This window comes from Lithobates pipiens, unplaced genomic scaffold, assembly GCF_037356315.1.
Source record: "Lithobates pipiens isolate NorthernLeopardFrog02 unplaced genomic scaffold, aLitPip1_a1.2 Scaffold_16, whole genome shotgun sequence".
NCBI classification, from domain to species: domain Eukaryota; kingdom Metazoa; phylum Chordata; class Amphibia; order Anura; family Ranidae; genus Lithobates; species Lithobates pipiens.
This window is the reverse complement of record NW_027507748.1, coordinates 619,409,967-619,429,894: the sequence shown is the minus strand read 5'-3', so window position 1 is coordinate 619,429,894 and position 19,928 is coordinate 619,409,967. Positions and strand designations below refer to the sequence as shown.

The window sequence follows — 19,928 nt, the reverse complement described above, 5'->3', positions numbered from 1 at the left end:
CATCTACGGGCCTTCCTTTATCTAGATGGCAACTCACTTCCTCATAGTAGATTAACACATTGGTTTGGCAAGAACTATTCTTCATAAATCCATGCTGATTACTGCTAATGATACCGTTTTCATTACTGAAATCTTGCATATAGTCCCTTATCATCCCCTCCAAGAGCTTCCATAGTGTTGATGTTAGGCTAACTGGTCTGTAATTCCCAGAAATGTATTTTGGGCCCTTTTTAAATATTAGTGCTACATTGGCTTTTCTCCAATCACTTGGTACCATTCCAGTGAGTAGACTTTCAGTAAAAATTAGGAACTATGGTCTGGCAATTACTTTACTGAGTTCCCTAAGTACCCTCGGGTGCACGCCATCCAGTCCCGGTAATTTATTAATATTACCGTATATACTCGAGTATAAGCCGAGATTTTCAGCCTCTTTTTTGAGGCTGAAAGTGCCCCCCTCGGCTTATACTCGAGTCATCGCTGTCTGCCCGCTCGATCAGCGTGTCGAGCAGACAGACAGCGGCCATTCTATAATTCAAAAGCCGCGCCTCCGGCTCCGCCTTCGCCTGTGATAGGCGGAACACTGAATTTCCCAGCAGCCTGTGTTCCGCCTATCACGGACATCGTCTCATCCTCGTACTACGGACGAGGATGATACGATGTCCGTGATAGGCGGAACACAGGCTGCTGGGAAATTCAGTGTTCCGCCTATCACAGGCGAAGGCGGAGGCGCGGCTTTTGAATTTTACAATGGCCGCCGAGGCGCCGACGAAGAGGGCACGGGACGGAGGCAAGGCAAGGCACGGCACGGGACAGGACGGGACGGAGGCAAGGCAAGGCACGACACGGGACGGAGGCAAGGCACGGCACGGGACGGAGGCAAGGAGGCAAGGCACGGGACGGAGGCTCGGGACAAAGGCTCGGGACACAGGTAGGCTGGACACACACACACACACACACACACACACACACACACGGATGGATGGATGGAGACACACACACACACAGGGATGGATGGATACACACACACACAGGGATGGATGGATGGATGGAGACACACACACACAGGGATGGATGGATGGAGACACACACACACAGGGATGGATGGATGGATGGATGGAGACACACACACACAGGGATGGATGGATGGATGGACACACACACACACAGGGATGGATGGACGGACACACAGGGATGGACGGACACACAGGGATGGACGGACACACAGGGATGGACGGACACACACACAGGGATGGACAGGCATGTCTCACCCTCGGCTTATACACGAGTCAATAAGTTTGCCAGTTTTTTTGGGGGTAAATTGGGGACCTCGGCTTATATTCGGGTCGGCCTATACTCGAGTATATACGGTAAGTTTCTATAATTCTAACTGTGTCCTCTTTTAGCCATGAGGGTGAAGAATGCATTCAATACCTTTGACATCTCCTAATCCTTTGTAACCAGATGTCCTTCCTCATCCTGTATGGGGCCAATATGGTCTGCCCTCCGTTTATTACTGTTTACATACTTAAAGAATTTCTTGGGATTTTTTTTTGCTCCCCTCCGCTATTTGTCTTTTGTGTTCTATCTTAGCCACCCTAATTGCACCCTTACATTTTTTGTTGTATTTTTTATAAAGTCTGAATGCTGATGATGATCCCTCAACCTCGTATTTTTTGAAGGCCTTCTCCTTTGCTTTTATATGCATTTTTACATTGGAGTTAAGCCATCCAGGAATTTTGTTCGCTCTTTTAAATTTATTACCCAATGGGATGCACTGGCTAATGACGTTCGTATCATCCATTGATCCGTCTAGTTGTGTGTGCCTTTTTATTCGCTCCTGTTTGTGAGTAGATATAGTTTGTTTTACAAATAAATCGTTCATTTTAAAACTACTACACTATGGAGGATATCTTTTACTTGTTATTTTGAGCATTGTTGGTCGGCTAAAAACACAAGGAAGAGTGGCACTGTCAGAAGTCCCAGTCACAGCTCATCTGATCCCCCGGAATTTCCCCTGCAAATTTACTTTCTCGCTGTAGCCTTACAGCTGTGAGGTAATTATTTAGGATTATCCACATTAACACGGGATACCGCTTGGAGGAGAGCTACCTTGGCACATTTTCACTTTATGTTTGGTTGTGAAATCACATTTTAGATCTGCACGATTGGACTGTGTATGGGACACTATCGAGATTCACTATTTGTCGTTACTATTTTTTGCTATTTTTATTTCCTTTTTTACTAAGGATTATACTGTTGGTTTTTATGTTTTTTGCACTTTTAAACCATTCATAGATTTTCTTGGACTATTTACTACACTAAGTTATTGATATACAATGTTTGTAGTTTTATTTTAGATGTCTGACTTTCCCTTTTTTTGTTTTATCTTAGACGATTCACTTTATTTTATATAGCTATTGCAATTCACTTTTTGCACTGTATAGCTGGAGCCCCCCCGTTTTTTATCGTTTTTTATTGTATAGGCACTGGTATGATACACTATTAATATATATATATATATATATATATATATATTTTTATATCAGATGTTTATTTCCATGCACTTTTTTGCACTGTTTTTTGATACTTTGTGAACGATTGACAGTCACTTTTTATCACATAAGCTTATTGTTTATTTTTCTTTTGGTATTTAAGGAAGCGCAACACACCCCCCTTCTATTTTTTCTAATTTTTCCTTATTTAATATGCTCTTAAAGTGAACCCATCTCTCCCCCGTGTTCTTTGTTCCTAAGATTTTATCCCAATTTATATCTTCTAGCAAGGTTGGTAGTTTAGGGAAGTTGGCTCTTTTGAAATTCGGTGTCTTTGTATTCCCCTTATGTTTCCTATTTGTGTGAGTTATACTGAAGCTAATTGACCTGTGATCGCTGTTTCCTAAATTTCTCCATATTTGAACATCTGTGATCAGGTCTGTAGTATTGGTAATCAGTAGATCTAGTAACGCTTTATTTCTAGTTTGTGCGTCTACCATCTGAACCATGAAATTGTCCTGCAAGACATTTAGGAACTGGAGAGCCTTAGACTAATGTGTGGTACCCTCCACCCAGTCTATGTCTGCATAGTTAAAATCCCCCCATTATGATGACACTTCCCATCCCTGCTACTAATCCAAATTGTGATAGGAGGTCCACCCCCACCTCCTCCCTCAAATTAGGGGGCCTATAGCATACTCCCAGTATTATTTTCCCCTTAGCTTCATCCCTTTGGAGCTCTACCCATAAGGTACTCAAAACTGGTAACTTTTTATAAAGCATCGCCTATGGAGATTTTTAAGTACCGTAGTCTGGCGCCACTCTACGAGCGTGCCCAATTTTAAAGCATGTTGGGTATCTATTTACATGGCGTAACATCATCTTTCAAATTTTACATAAAAATGGGTTATAGATTGTGTTTTGTTTTTGTTTTGTTTTGTTTTTTTGTTTTGTTTTTTTAACTCATTAAAGTGAATTTTTTCTCAAGAAAATTGCATTTGACAAATTGCTCTGCAAAAACCATGTGACATAAAAAATTGCAATGACTATTGAATTCTCTAGGGCCTCTGCTAAAAAAGTTCTATGTAATTTTCTAGCAAACAAAACAGATTTTTACATATATGAAGGAAGCGTCAGAATTGGCCAGTTAGGGGAGTAGTTAATTTCTGGTTATTCTTTGCTATGCTTGAGTATATGAGAAACTATTAATATTTGATTTGATTTTCTTTTAAACACATTTTCCCCTTTAAAATAAATAGAAAAAAAAATTCTTGTAAAATACCAAACAAAAAGGAAGCCCCATTTGCCCCATAAAAAAATTATATTAGCAGCACTTGAATATTGTGTGTAATGGCATTTATTATTGTTAAATCGATTGGCGCATATTTGAAATGTGAAAAACACTTTCATCCACAAGTGCTTAACGATTATTCCTTAAGTTTGTAGACCATTTTTCACACTGAACTGTAAAATGTCTGATTGTTCCAGGAATTACCTGAAGTACTTCAGTACTCCAGATATAAAAGACGCAGAGGAGGTTTTCTAGAAACCCATTACTTGTTCTGCGGATTGTATCCCAGAATATACAGCCTCCTGCAGTTTTAGTTTATTTGAAGTGGTTGCTTAGAAACAGACCATTCATATTATCCTGATGAGTGAATTTGACAAGTACAGAACCCCACTGCCCAAACCGATACTAACCTAAATAAACACAGTCCTTGAAATATAGTGTCATAAAACAAATGAGAAAAACATTCCAATCTGAGGAGGTGCTGTGATGATAACCATATACTGAAAAATATTTTATAACAAAATATAATTAAATAAATAAAGTTATATATACGCCCAGTGCTAAAACAAGTGTATGGTAAGTGCCAAATAATGCCATTTTATTACCTAGGGTCTCTGCTAAAACATATATAATGTTTGGGGGTTCCAAGTAATTTTTGAGCAAAAAATATTGATTTTAACTTAAGAAAGAAGTGTCAGAAAAAGATTTAGACTTTAAGTGGTTAAACTTCCTGCATTTACACGTTGTTGAAAACTTGGCAGACTGCCTGGATTTTTTCTTTACAAACAGAATTGTATCCATTTGATCTAAGAAGGAAGCTTAGTTACAATGTTTCATATTAAAAAAAAAAAGTATCCCCCCCATCGGATAGTGTCAGCGCTATACTGCGCAGGGGCAGTGCTTGCGCAGTATGGAGGACAAAGGAGACGCCGAAAGTCTCCGAAGATGAACAGCTGATTATCAGCTGTATACGGCGCCTGCGCACTTAATAGTAAATTTTGCCAGATGCTGCCGATGTTGTAAGCACTGTGTAAGAGGGCCCCTTGCGGGCTTGCTTCGCTCGCCACGCTTCGGGCACGACTTGGCTGCGCTCTGCATATTTTTATTCTAAATCTATATCCACTTGGATGGTGGGGCTCAAACCTGGACAGAATGTAGTGCGCAGGCACCCTGTAGAGCTGACGATCAGCTGTTTACCTTCGGAGACTTTCGGCGTCTCCTTTGTCCTCCGTACTGCGCAAGCACTGTATAGGGCGGACACTATCCGATGGGGGACAGTTCTCAACAAGACACCGGGATGTTTTCTTTTGACAGCTGAGAGAGCAGATAAGTCTCTCCACTTGTTATATGAAAAAATCAGCAAACTCGGCAATAGAGACCGTCAGAGGGGTTGAATTGAGATCGCGTTTTTTTTAACGATTAATTGTGCAGCTCTAGGACTTTGGTTTATTTTGGATATTTTTTTGGACTTTTTTCATTTATTTTGGATCACTTTATTTGGCACTTGGCTTACGCTTGTTTTGGCATTGGATGTATATATATATATATATATATATATATATATATATATATATATATATATATATATATATATATACACACCGTATATATATATATATATATATATATATATATATATATTTTTTTTTTATTTTTTTTTTTTTCAAATATTTTTCAGGTACTGCTAGAACAGCTGATTGCAGGGACTGATTTGCGTCTAGCTCCTTGGCTTCCACACAAACACATACCAGCAGCCACTCAAGCACACCCTCTCATCAGAGCGACCCTGAACGCATTCGATAAGGCATGCAGAATACACTCATTCTCAGCCAAAACCTGCGCAATCACACCTCTTAAAGGCAACCCTCCTGGTATGGAACAAGCCTACCTAGCGGCCATACCCAGAGATGCGGGCTCAATACTTTTCTGATGGGTAGATTCCTCCAACAGCGAGAACTTGCAGCAATCTCAAATACTAAGTCTTTTCCCTTCTGGCCCTATATTCAAATAAAACATTTTCTTGACAACCCCCGCAGAATCACTGTTTACCGGCCCCTCCCCCCAGAGTCACTTGATTTCAGTGCTCTATGCCGCAATGTTCGGGGAATCCTATACCTCCCTGCACTCGGAACACGCTTATTGGGAAAACGCACTGGATAGGGAGATAGAGGACACCAGTTGGGACCGAATTCATCTATGTATCCACAAAGGCTCCCTCAATGTACACACACAGGAAAACGGGTATATGATTAAGATGAAATGGTATAAAACACCAGAAATACTCCACAAGTTTATCCTTACAGTCTCTGACAGATGTTGGAGATGTGAGCAAGAACCAGGGACCCTTCACCATATAAGGTGGACATGCCCAATGATCCAGCCATATTGGAAAAGGGTCCACGCAGTAGTAACTGAGATAACCTCACTCCCCCTGGAGTTCACACCAGCACAATTCTTCTTACACCTCTCCAAAATTCCCCATAAATGATACTACAGATCAGTGGCCATGCATATGATCAATGCCGCTAGGCTATGCTTACCGGTCCATTGGAAGTCCAAATTACTCCCTTCTATGAAGGAGTGGACACTCCAAATCAACCAAATAGCAGCCATAGAGGAGTCTCACAAGACAGAATGCCGCATTTTAGAATTACATGGGCTCCCTGGCTCGAATATCGGAACTCACAACGATACCAAATACTGTTACAGGAAAGCTTTTGTGCCCCTCCGGTGATATGGACCCAAAGGGCAATAGACCCTGTACACTATATGCTATGCCTGGGGACACCTGGAGAGGGTAGCTGGTGGCTGTTCCCACCCCCTCTCCACATAAGCCCACCCTTCTACTCTGTCCTTTCTTCTGTTCTTTCTTCCCCTACCCCTCTTTCTACATTGATTTTCTTCTAGGATAGAGCTGGGATCTAGAGTCGGACGCAATCCACCCCCTACTAAAGACTAATAGTACGACCAGACGCAGCCTCATGCTCCCTTACTGGCCCTCAACGCATAGTACTATCACCAATAAGCCACAGAGCATTGCGACAGCATCACCTACTTGGCAAAGGAAAAATCCTGCCACAACCACTAGAAATTAAAGGGCTAGTTCCCCACTAGACCGACTAAGGAGGGCACATGAGGGGCACTGAATGTTAGTTCAATGGTTTATAACTGTTTGAATTATAATACCTGGTTGATGTCAAATGCACTAACTTTTGTATGTTCTGAAATGTAATTTCTGTATTTCCTATGAATCTTTTCAAAATAAAAATATTTTTTTTTGTGGAAAAAAAAATATATTTTTCAGTGTATGGTTATCATTACAACACCTCCTCGGAAAGTTTTTCTGATGTCTTATATGACACTTCATTTATTTTTAAGGGGACAGCAGTGGATTTGAGCACTTAGCACTTTTTTGACTTTTACTTAAAGAGAGGAGTCTAAGGTTTTTTGCTTTTTCATAGTCCTTGAAATATGTTTTTTTTATCTGGTATGTTCTGTGGTTACAGCTGACATATTATAAAAAACTGTTTTGTTCTGCTATATGGATGGATGCAGATAATAGTGTAGGCATATTATAAGTGTTAATCACAAAACTTAATACAGGTTTATAATTTCCCATAAAGAGAATACCCTGGTACATGTATTACATGTTTTCATTTCACTGGACCCTGATAACTCATGTCTCCGAAGGTTGGCAACACGTTAGGCTGGTTTTACACTGGAGAGGGCAGTGGCTCACAGCAGGAGTCCGGTGCGTCTCCATTAGGGATGAGCCGAACACCCCCCGGTTCGGTTCGCACCAGAACTTTCGAACGGACCCTACGTTCGTTACGAACGTTAGAACCCCATTGAAGTCTATGGGACTCGAACGTTCGAAATGGAAAGTGCTAATTTTAACGGCTAATATGCAAGATACTGTCCTAAAGAGGGTTTGGGGACCTGGCTCCTGCCCCAGGGGACATATGTCAATGCCTAAAATGTTTTTAAAAATGGCCGTTTTGGCGGGAGCACTGATTTTACTGACGATTAAAGTGAAAAAAAAAAGTGAAATATTCCTTTAAATATGGTGCTTGGGGGGTGTCTGTAGTATGCCTGTGAAGTGCCACGTGTTTCCCGTGTTTAGAACAGTCCCTGCACAAAATGACATTAAACGGAAATAACACCATTTAAAACTGCTTGCGGTTTTAATGTTATATCTGGTTCCTGCAATATGGTTGAAAATCATTGAGAAAAATGGCATGGGTAGCCCTCCCTGCCCATTACCAGCCTATTTGGGTCTTGTACGCATATTAAGGGGAACCCTGTACCCATATTAAAAAAAGGAAATGCGTGTGGCCCCCAGGCCCTATATACTCAGAACAGCAGTATACAGGCGGTGCAAACAAGACAGGGACTGTGTAGGTTTGTTGTGTTAAGTTGAATCTGTTTGTAATTTTCAACTGGTACATTTTTAAAGTGTAGCTCCAGTCAAAAAAACTATTTTTAAGCTTTTTGGAAAACATAGGGAAGGGTTATCACCCCTGTATAATTTGTTTTGTCGTCCATCTTTTTTCATCTCACTTGCTGCTGTCTCCTTGCGTTTGCAAGTAGGAGATGTTTGTAAGTTGGATGTTTGAAAGTAGGGGCCTGCCCTATATGCTCTGCAGAAATGGCGGAACAAGGTGTTGGTTTTGCCACAACATTGTAAGCCCTCAAAGTGACTCTTGGTGGGCGCTGGAGCGCCCTCCTGTGAACGATTATATCAAGAATTGTAATTACATGCCATTGTTGAACAGTGGTAGAAAAATTGACCTTTGGTGGTTGTGGTGCTGGTGCCACAACACTATAAGTCCTCACCGTTACTCTGGGTGGGCACAGGAAGGGGCCCTCCTGTGAAATATTATATCAAGAATTGTAATTACATGTCCCTGTTAAACAGGGGCAGAAAAATTTGGCCTTAGGCACTGCTGCTGGTGCCACCACACTGCAACCTCTCCCATACACTCTAGTTTTTTGCTGGAATTAGCCCTGCTGCAAAGCATTGCATCAAAAATTGTACTTAAACACCCCTGTTAAACAGGGGCAGAAAAATTGGGCCTTAGGCACTGCTGCTGGTGCCACCACACTGCAACCTCTTCCATATACTCTAGTTTTTTTGCTGGAATTAGCCCTGCTGCAAAACATTGCATCAAAAATTGTACTTAAACGCCCCTGTTAAACAGGGGCAGAAAAATTGGGCCTTAGGCACTGGTGCTGGTGCCACCACACTGCAACCTCTGCCATATACTCTAGTTTTATTGCAGGAATTAGCCCTGCTGCAAAGCATTGCATCAAAAATTGTAATTAAACGCCCCTGTTAAACAGGGGCAGAAAAATTGGGCTGCTGGCATCACCCAGAACCAAAAATGTTCTTCCAACATATCAGCAGAGGAGGAAGAGGATAGACAATCAACATAACAGGACAGTCACTCAGCATCAGCATAGGCAGTCTTGAAGGGATGTGGTATTTCAAAAAAAATTATTCGGTTACATCAGCTTCAGGTGCTTGGTAGCTGTGGGTGATCCAAGACTGATTCATCTTGATGAAGGTCAGTCAATCAACTGATTCGGTGGACAGGCGCACCCTGTGATCGGTAACAAAGCCACCAGCAGCACTGAAGGTGCGTTCCAAAAGAACGCTGGATGCAGGACAGGCCAGTAGCTCAATTGCATACTGTGCAAGCTCTGGCCAGTGATCCATCCTCAAGACCCAGTAAGCCAGAGGATTTTAGGTGGGAAAGGTGTCCAAGTCTGACCTTGCCCCTAGGTATTCCTGCACCATGTAAATCAGACGCTGGCGATGGGTGCTGGAACCAATCATACCTTGGGGCTGCGGACTAAAAAATTGTCTGAAAGCATCAGTCAGGCGGCCACCTTCTCCACCGCTCCTTCTGACCGATGCCTCAGCAACACGTTGTCCAGGACCAGGAGTTTGTAACCTCCCAGTCTCTGGGAACGCGTTGCACAGAGCTTTCTGCAAGGCCTCCCGGAGATGTCTCATCCTCTGCTCCCTCTGCGATGGCAAGATAAGGTCGGCAACCTTACCCTTGTACCGTGGATCAAGGAGAGTGGCCAGCCAGTAATGGTCCCTCTCCTTGATCCGAAGAATACGAGGATCCTTCCGCAGGCTTTGCAGGATCAGGGAGGCCATGCAGCGTAGGCTAGCTGAGGCATTCGGTCCGGAGTCCTTTGGGTCACTAAGGACAACATGATCCGCAGCTACCTCCTCCCAGCCACGTACAAGTCCACGTGTTTCTTGGGACTGTAAATCATCCCTATAAGACTGCTGCTGCTGCTGCTGCTGCTGATGCTGAGTGCCAGCCTCCACCTCCATGCTGACACAATCATCCTCCTCCTCCTCTTCCTCCTCCTCATCCTCTTCCTGTGTGATGGGTGGCACAGCAGGAACACTGTCTGGATAAAGGGGGCCTTGAGAGGCAAGGAAGTCCTCCTCTTCCTGCCTCTGTTCTGCCTCAAGTGCCCTGTCCATTATTCCACGCAGCGTATGCTCCAAGAGGTGGACAAGAGGTACAGTGTCACTGATGCATGCACTGTCACTGCTCACCATCCTTGTGGCCTCCTCAAACGGTGACAGGACAGTGCATGCATCCCTGATCATGCCCCACTGGCGTGGTGAGAAAAAACCAAGCTCCCCTGACCCTGTCCTGGTGCCGTAGTCGCACAGGTACTCATTGATGGCCCTCTGCTGCGTGTGCAGCCGCTGCAGCATGGCCAATGTTGAGTTCCATCTGGTGGGCATGTCACATATAAGGCGGTTCTTGGGCAGGTTCAACTACTTTTGGAGCTCAGCCAGCCGAGCACAGGCATTAAATGATCGGCGGAAATGCACACAGACTTTCCTGGCCTGCTTCAGGACATCCTGTAAGCCGGGGTACCTGCCCAAGAACCGCTGCACCACCAGGTTAAGGACGTGAGCTACACAGGGCACATGGGTCAGTTGTCCCTGTCGGAGGGCGGAGAGGAGGTTGGTGCCATTGTCGCAAACCACCATTCCTGGCTTAAGCTGGCGTGGCGTCAACCACCTCTCGGCCTGCCCCTGCAGAGCTGACAAAACATCCGTCCCAGTGTGGCTCCTGTCCCCCAAACAAACCAGCGCAAGCACGGCATGGCATCGTTTTGCCTGCATACTTGCGTAGCCCCTGGAACGCCTACGGAGCACCGCTGGTTCTGAGGACAGAGCACTGGAAGAGGCCATGGAGGAAGAAGAAGAGGAGGGGGTGGAGGAGAGAGGTGTGTCACAACCAATAGTAGCATTTTGGAGGCGTGGTGGCGGAACAACCTCCAACACTACTGCACCTTGTCCTGCATCCTTCCCAGCAGCCAGAAGAGTGACCCAATGGGCCGTGAAAGACAGGTAACGTCCCTGTCCATGCCTGCTGGACCATGAGTCAGTGGTAATATGCACCTTACCGCTGACCGCCCTGTCCAGCGAGGCAAGGACATTGCCTTCCACATGCCGGTAGAGAGCCGGAATCGCCTTCCGTGAGAAAAAGTGGCGTTTGGGGACCTGCCACTGAGGAACCGCACATTGTACAAACTCACGGAAGGGGGCCGAGTCTACCAACTGAAAAGGCAGCAGTTGAAGTGCTAGCAATTTAGCCAAGCTAGCATTCAACCGCTGGGCATGTGGATGGCTGGGAGTAAACTTCTTCCGCCGGTCCAGCAGCTGGGGCAGGGACATTTGCCTGCTATAATCGGATGTGGGTGTACCACTAGCAGAGTTCCCGGAAGCACTTGGCTGTGACACACCTAATTCTACACCTTCATTCCTCTCAGAGCAGGTTTCAGAGAGGACTGAAGGTCTAGTGGGGTTGGAGATGCCAGCTGATGAGGAGCAAGGAGAGGTCCACTTTGTTCTTTGGTGTGGGTCTTTGAGGTACGCTTGCCAACGAGCTGCATGGCAGGTCAACATATGTCTGGTCAAGCATGTGGTGCCCAAGCGGCTGATGTTTTGGCCACGTGAGATACGCTTGAGATATATGTTGCAAATAGCAGCGGTGCGATCTGATGCACTCGTCTCAAAAAAGGCCCACACCAAAGAACTTTTAGAATAACGCGCAGAGGCAGCGCTCTGCACAGGCGGAGCTCTGCAGTGTGATTTAGTCGGTGTGCTGCCCCTAAGCTGGCCCCCGGAGGGCATCCTGCCTCGTTGGACATGTGCCTCCTCCTCCTCCTCCCTCCTTCCAGGCACCCACGTGGAGTCAGTGCCCTCATCATCCCCTCCCTCTTCATCGCTGTAGCAAACCTGGCAGTATGCTGCAGCTTGTGGAACATGACTGCCAGATTGCTGTCCTTCTTGAGCATCCCCTCTCTCTGCGCTCACGCTACTGCCTTCCTCTAGCTGAGTGTCATCATCAGAGCCCACCAAACACTGGGCATCCTCCTGGAGCATGTACCCAACACTGTGCTCAAAGAGTTCAGGAGACTCCTCAGAAGGACGTGGTGGGTCTAGGGAAGGAGTCACTGATGATGACATTGAGAGGAGGGAAGACGATGCGTTGGCAGCTGCTTTGCGACTACCCTGAGACTGGGTGAGAGAGGATGAGGAGGATGAAGAGGGCTTGGTCATCCACTCTACCAAGTCGTTGGCATGTTGCGGTTCAACATGTCCAGCTGCCGAAAAGAAGGACAAGCATGTCCCATGGCCACGTGCTGATGACAATGCACCGCGTCCACGACCAGCACTGTTGTCTCTAGACACAGAGCCTGCTTGCCCTCTTTTATCGGCTCGCGCCTGTCTGCCTCTCCTTGCTGGCCTTCCAGACATGGTAATGGCCTGAAGGGAGTTGGGTAAAACAGCAGTTGGGTAGTTTATATTGTGCTGGAGGCACACACAACTTCCAATAACTCCTGCAGATGGCAATTGGGCTCAAATAGAGAACAGCTATGTAGGTGGATTATAGCGGTATGTACTGGGTACAGAGCACGCAGACAGCACGCACTTCTCCTAACACTACTGACTGCAAGCTCTATTATTAAAGATATATAAATATAGTGAAGTGAATAGTGAATATAGTGGTGTATACTGCGGTCAGGGCACAGACAATAACCACTACACAACAGCAAGATAGGAAATCAGCCAAAAACTATCGGTGTGTACTGTGTTGAAGGTACACAGAACACCCACTGCTTCAGATGCTAACACACTACACGAGGCCGCCTCAATGGCGGCCTTATATAGTGTGGGGCGTGCACTACACAGCCTCAGCTATGATTGGCCACAGGCATCCTGCCTGTGGCCAATCATGGCTCTCCTCGCTGCTGGCGCTGCGATTGGCCAAGCATGCGGGGTCACAGTGCATGCTTGGCCAATCATGAGCCAGCAATGCATTGCGCCATCGCAGTGCATTGTGGGCCGTGAGCGCCATGCGAATTTTGACGCGAACGGACCAAGTGTTCGGATTTCGCCGAACGGACGAACAGCCAATGTTCGAGTCGAACATACGTTCGACTCGAACACGAAGCTCATCCCTAGTCTCCATTCACTGTTTCAGGTCCGATTTTTTTTTTTTCCCCAGAATTTTGGGCTGAATTCGGACCTAAAATGGGCCAAAAGATGCACAGGCCTTCTGTGCAATTCGCACCGGAGCCACTGCAGGAATGTATGAACCGGCTCCATAGAGAGCCGGTCACAGCCTCCTGCAATGCAAATTGATGCAGAGGAAACCTGCATTCAATTCGCAATAGTGTGAACCCAGCCTTATACAATGTGCTTGTACAATTTTCTATTAGATTTAACAAAACCATATAAGATGAGATCAAACCTAAAACTTCCAATTTGTATACAATCAGGCAGGCCCTTGCACTACATAGTTGAGGGCAAATCTAAAGGAAATTGAATAAGAAAATTGCATAATGTATGGCCAGCTTAAGTCTCATTGTTGGCTAGTGAGGCTGTCTATCATTTATATGGGCCAATAGAGAGCCTCAAAGGGCAGAATGGGTCAGCCTTGACCCATGATTATAAGAATGCCCATTGAAACTAAAATGCTGGCCATTAACAACCAGTTTCTGTCCCACCTGTACAATGCATCAATCCAGAATGATGTGTCTGGGCATAGAGCTACAAAGGGTGCAAAAATGTCCTCCTCCCCTTTGCCTATCATTTTCCGGAAGGTTCAAGAGATGGTTAGGCGTCTAACTGGAATCATTTTGCTCCATCTGATTCCTTTCCAAGCAGTAAGTTTAATATTCCTCTAGAATCCACTCAAACATTACTAAGCCCTGATGAAGGAAGTATGTGTTTTGCCCCAAAATGCATTGGCTGTCTTGTGAATCTTGGTCTGCTTAGAACTTCACAGCCTGAGTGTTTCCCATTGCCTTTTAGAAGTTTCTAGAGCTTAGGATAGGAGGATTCAAATGTGCAGTCTGAGGAGAGGGGCTGCAAGCCCCCTGGTACCCCATGTACTAAACACTGGACCACTTTGCAAGATCCTACACCAATGTACTGTCTATTTACCAGTATCCAGAGAGCAAAGCATTTATGTGTGTTCCTACTGCTTCATGGTCCCCCGCTGTGAACCGTGGACTGTTCCAATCTACCTCTATTTGTCCTCATAATGCTTCATGATCCCCAGCCGTGAACCATGGACTGTTCCAGTCTACCTATAATAGTGCTACTAAGCAAGAAGTGTCCTCTGCTAGCAATCTGTTCTGTTTTGGGGTATCCTGCACCACCCCAAATCCCCTCCAAAATTTCTATTAGCAAATAAACTTCCAAAAGACAACCCCTAGACGATTAATCAGCCAGAGTGAATGGCTGCCTCTACACTGTTTGGAATATAACCTGTCTAATCTTTAGCAGCCCCCTTGGGGGTAGTGCTACATATATTTGCACTAACATCCAAATTTTCAGGACAAGTTTGTGGGGTGTCCCCTTGAACCTCCCAACCTGATCAATCGATTAACTTGGGTACAACCAGCTTGTTGAATTTTTCCTGTGATTATTACCAGCTGCTATAGCTGCTAGCAATAATCATTGTGTGCTCTCCTGGCTGGGATGACACCCCCCACGAGGAAAACACAATTGCTCCACTGGAGGGATTCCCCCACCAATACTGACTGTTGATGGAAGAATCAAGAAATGTTCTTTCCTGGAACCCATAGTAGCAGGAAAAAGAAAACACCACACCATCTAAGGCCATTCCAAGAGTCACAGAGATGAGAATGGTCATAAAACTTTTGGATGGTGATTTAGAAAACTGAAGTTCACATTTAGTCAATTATCTCCTGTGTCATATAGAGTTATCATTTGTATACTCAGGGAAGGAAAACTTTTGAACTACAAATGGTAATTCTTCAGGCATTAGAAAACATAACATCAGCGTTACCCGGAGGATCATGTAGAGCTTGACAGACGTGCATCTTACCTAGAGCAGCCATAGCGGTCTTTGGTCTCTGTGGAGTCTTGTCTGGAGGTCTGGATGGCTTCATACCGCTACCTAGCTTGGAGGATATAAGCAGACATGCCGTCAAGCGGTCACATTTTCCTTTTTCATCCAGTGACTTGCTTTTATCTCTCAGATAGTTCAGTTGTTCCACAAACTGTGGCTTTAAGATATCACCATTAAGCTGCAGATAAAAATATGAGATAAAACAGATGAGTTGGCTTATATTAGACCAATGCTTTGCACTACTGTCAACTTCAGTAACCCGAAAATAAACTGTCACCTACACTGATTATATGTTTCCAATTTCCATTACTGTAGAAATATTCTCTGTTCACTGACTGTCAAATGATCAGTCTGTTGTAGGTAGATGGGCCAAGGACAAGTGTGACAAAAGGGAGAGAGAGAGAGAAGTGTTTTACCAAGTACCATCTTTTTAATTCATGTATGTATGATTTTTCAGTAGGCTTATGCCGCGTACACACGATCGGAATTCTCGTCGAAAAAAGCTTTGATGGTTTTCCCGACTAAATTCGGCTCAAGCTGTCTTGCCTCCACACGGTCACGTCAAATTCCGATCATTTAGAACGCGGTGACGTACAACACGTATCACGGGACTAGAAAAAGTTCAATAGCCAGTAGTCAATAGCTTCTGTCTCGTAGTTGAATCTGAGCATGCGTGATTTTTGGCGTGTCGGAATTGCATACACGCGATTGGAATTACCGATAGAAAGTTTTTTTGTCGGGAAAATTGAGAACATGATATCAATTTTTTGGCTTCTGTGAATTCGGACAGCTAAATTGATGGAGCATTTTCCGATGAAAAGCTCTTATCAGTCTTTTTCTAGCCGGAATTCCGATCGCGTGTGCGCGGCATTAGCGTTCCAACGGCACAGTCTAGGCTTGGAGGAGCATCATCAGCATGCTGTTCAAGAAGACCCCTCTTTCCAATATACGCTTCAACAACTTCTTTGTATATTGCAAGGCTAGCTCCACAAATATCTCAGATTATGAATATAGCTGTGACAATTTGAACTTTTTCCAATAAATACAACATGTTCTTTAATAGGACAGGGTCGAGAGGAGGAGTGGTGGTCAGGGTTGGTGCAAATATTTTTGACACCCTAAGCAAAAAACTTAATTTTTCCCCCCCTGGCTCCACCCCTGAACTCTACACCCTTTGCCTTACCCATGTATACCCCAACGTTTTAATGACTGCTACTATTTTACATGCAACACTTTTTCTAGTGCAGCCTCACCAGTGCCCATCAAATTCAACTTATCAGTGCCCATCAAATGCAGCTTATCAGTGTCCACCAATGCAACCCATTAATGCAGCTTATCAGTGCCCATCAATGCAGCCTCACCAATGGCCATCAAATGCAGCCTCACCAGTGCCCATCAAATACAGCCTCACCAGTGCCCATCAATGCAGTTTATCAGTGCCCATCAGTGCCCATCAATGCAGTTTATCAGTGCCCATCAAATGCAGCCTACCAAGGAGGGGGAGGGACCCTTACATCCAGGCCATGTGCTTGGTACACATACATACACCAATTGGATGGCCAGATAAGTCTATATACACTATATACGGTAATATAATGTCAATGACAGTGTTTCACACTACTGGTCCGGGCTCTGCTCTGCATCTGACGATGTGACCCTGTCAATTTCAAACCCTGCCTCCAGCCCAGGCTCCAGCAGTCACAAAGCATGGAAAGCCCACTACTCTCATTCGATAGGCGCTACAGCACAAGTGACAGAAGCCAGTTAAAGTGGTAGTATAGTCAATGTATTAACTTTTACCTACAGATAAGGCTTACATCTAGGTAAAAAGAATATCTCCTAAACCTAGACATGCTGGTAGGTTAATTGGCTTCTGTCCAAAAAAACAGTGGTGATGTCACAATCTCCCCCTCATTCAATCAGAGAATTCTCTGTATTCACTGAAAAAAATCAAGAGGTTCCGGTTAACGGTGGCAGTGCCATACAACCCTGTATAAGGAGTATAAGTGACAATGTATAGGATGCAGATATTAGGAGATAAGTGTATAGGATGCAGATACTGGGAGCTCAGTGTACAGGGTGCAGATACTGGGAGCTCAGTGCACAGGGTGCAGATACTGGGAGCTCAGTGTACAGGGTGCAGATACTGGGAGCTCAGTGTATAGGGTGCTGATACTGGGAAATTGGTGTATAGGGTACTGATACTGGGAGCTTGGTGTATAGGGTGCTGCTATTGGGAGATCAGTTTATAGGGTGCTGATACTGGGAGCTTGGTGTATAGGATGTGATATTAGGAGATCAGCATATAGGGTGCCAATACTTGGAGCTCAGTTTATAGGGTGCAGATACTAGGAGATCAGCGTATAGGGTGCAGATACTAGGAGATCGGCGTATAGGGTGCAGATACTAGGGGATCGGCGTATAGGGTGCAGATACTAGGAGATCGGCGTATAGGGTGCAAATACTAGGAGATCGGCGTTTAGGGTACAGATACTCGGAGATCGGTATATAGAGTGCAGATACTAGAAGATTGGTGTATAGGGTGCAGACACTAGGGGATCAGCATATAGGGTACAGATACTGGGAGCTCAGTGTATAGGGTGCAGATACTAGGTGATTGGTGTATAGGGTGCAGATACTAGGTGATTGGTGTATAGGGTGCAGATACTAGGAGATCAGTGTATAGGGAGCAGATACTAGGAGATCAGTGTATAGGGTGCAGATACTAGGAGATCAGTGTATAGGGTGCAGATACTAGGAGATCAGTTTATAGGGTGCAGATACTAGGAGATCAGCGTATAGGGTGCAGATACTAGGAGATCAGCGTATAGGGTGCAGATACTAGGAGATCAGCGTATAGGGTGCAGATACTAGGAGATCGGCGTATAGGGTGCAGATACTAGGAGATCGGCGTATAGGGTGCAGATACTAGGAGATCGGCGTATAGGGTGCAGATACTAGGAGATCGGCGTATAGGGTGCAGATACTAGGAGATCGGCGTATAGGGTGCAGATACTAGGAGATCGGCGTATAGGGTGCAGATACTAGGAGATCGGCGTATAGGGTGCAGATACTAGGAGATCGGCGTATAGGGTACAGATACTAGGAGATGGGCGTATAGGGTGCAGATACTAGGAGATCAGTGTATACGGTGCAGATACTGGACAGATAGACACCGGTGCAGATGGACACCGGTGGCAAGAAAGCGCCCTGCGGCAATTCAGTTTGCATAGGTAGCGCTATACAAGTCACTCATTCATTCATTCACTCATTCAGATATTAGATTGGTGTATAGGGTGCAGATACTAGGAGATCAGTGTATAGAGTGCATATACTAGGAGATCAGTGTATAGGGTGCAGATATTGGGAGACATGACGTGCGATGCTGTCGCCCAAAAGAAGCTTCTGCTACTTTTTCAGCGACAAGCTTTGCGTTGTGATTTTGCTGTGATTGCAGTGCAACAACCATGGCGAAATCACACCACGATTGGGGTGCCATTAAGTAATGCCATCGCATCCGGCATTTCTGGATTGCCCAGGTGTGAATGGAACCTGATAATGTGGGAATCTAATGATTTTCTTTCCTTCTACTTGTGGTGAAAGAAAAAAGAAAATTGTACAAGCTTAAGAGTGTGTGTCTGTGTGTTATATGTATATATATATATATATATATATATATATATACATACATATATATACACACACACACACACACACACACACACACAGTATCTCACAAAAGTGAGTACACCCCTCACATTTTTGTAAATATTTTATTATATCTTTTCATGTGACAACACTGAAGAAATTACACTTTGCTACAATGTAAAGTAGTGAGTGTACAGCTTGTATAACAGTGTAAATTTCCCCCTCAAAATAACTTAACACACAGCCATTAATGTCTAAACTGCTGGGCAAAAAAAGTGAGTGCACCTCTAAGGGAAAATGTCCAAATTGGGCACAACTAGCCATTTTTCCTCCCTGGAGTCATGTGACTCAGTGTTACAACGTCTCAGGTGTGAATGTGAAGAAGGTGTGTTAAATTTGTTATCGCTTTCACTCTCTCATACTGGTCACTGGAAGTTCAACATGACACCTCTTGGCAAAGAACTCTTTGAGGATCTGAGAAAAGGAATTGTTGCTCTACATAAAGATGGCCTAGGCTATAAGAAGATTGCCAAGACCCTGAAACTGAGCTGAAGCATGGTGGCCAAGACCATACAGCAGTTTAACAGGACAGGTTCCACTCAGAATAGGCCTCACCATGGTCGACCAAAGAAGTTGAGTGCAGCACAGTGGCCAAGACCATACAATGTGCACACCTATAGAGATCAGGGTATGTGGTCCACATCTATGGAGATCGGGGTATGTGGCGCACATCTATGGAGATCGGGGTATGTGGCGCACATCAATGGAGATCGGGGTATGGGGCGCACATCTATGGAGATCGGGGTATGGGGCGCACATGTATGGAGATCGGGGGTATGGGGCTCACATCTATGGAGATCGGGGGTATGGGGCTCACATCTATGGAGATCGGGGGTATGGGGCTCACATCTATGGAGATCGGGGGTATGGGGCTCACATCTATGGAGATCGGGGGTATGGGGCTCACATCTATGGAGATCGGGGGTATGGGGCTCACATCTATGGAGATCGGGGGTATGGGGCTCACATCTATGGAGATCGGGGTATGGGGCTCACATCTATGGA

General features: G+C 45.0%; 1 protein-coding gene across 2 annotated transcripts in view; it reads right to left on the bottom strand.

Annotated features, from left to right (window-relative positions):
• The window catches only part of TEX26 (testis expressed 26), a 149,043-nt gene that overhangs the window by 44,675 nt on the left and 84,440 nt on the right, over positions 1-19,928 (bottom strand). For both annotated transcript variants that reach the window (XM_077484092.1, XM_077484091.1), the window contains exon 2: positions 15,192-15,393. In XM_077484092.1, the coding sequence (XP_077340218.1) occupies positions 15,192-15,255 (64 nt within the window). In that variant the 5' untranslated portion in view covers positions 15,256-15,393. The remainder of the gene's footprint in view (positions 1-15,191; positions 15,394-19,928) is intronic.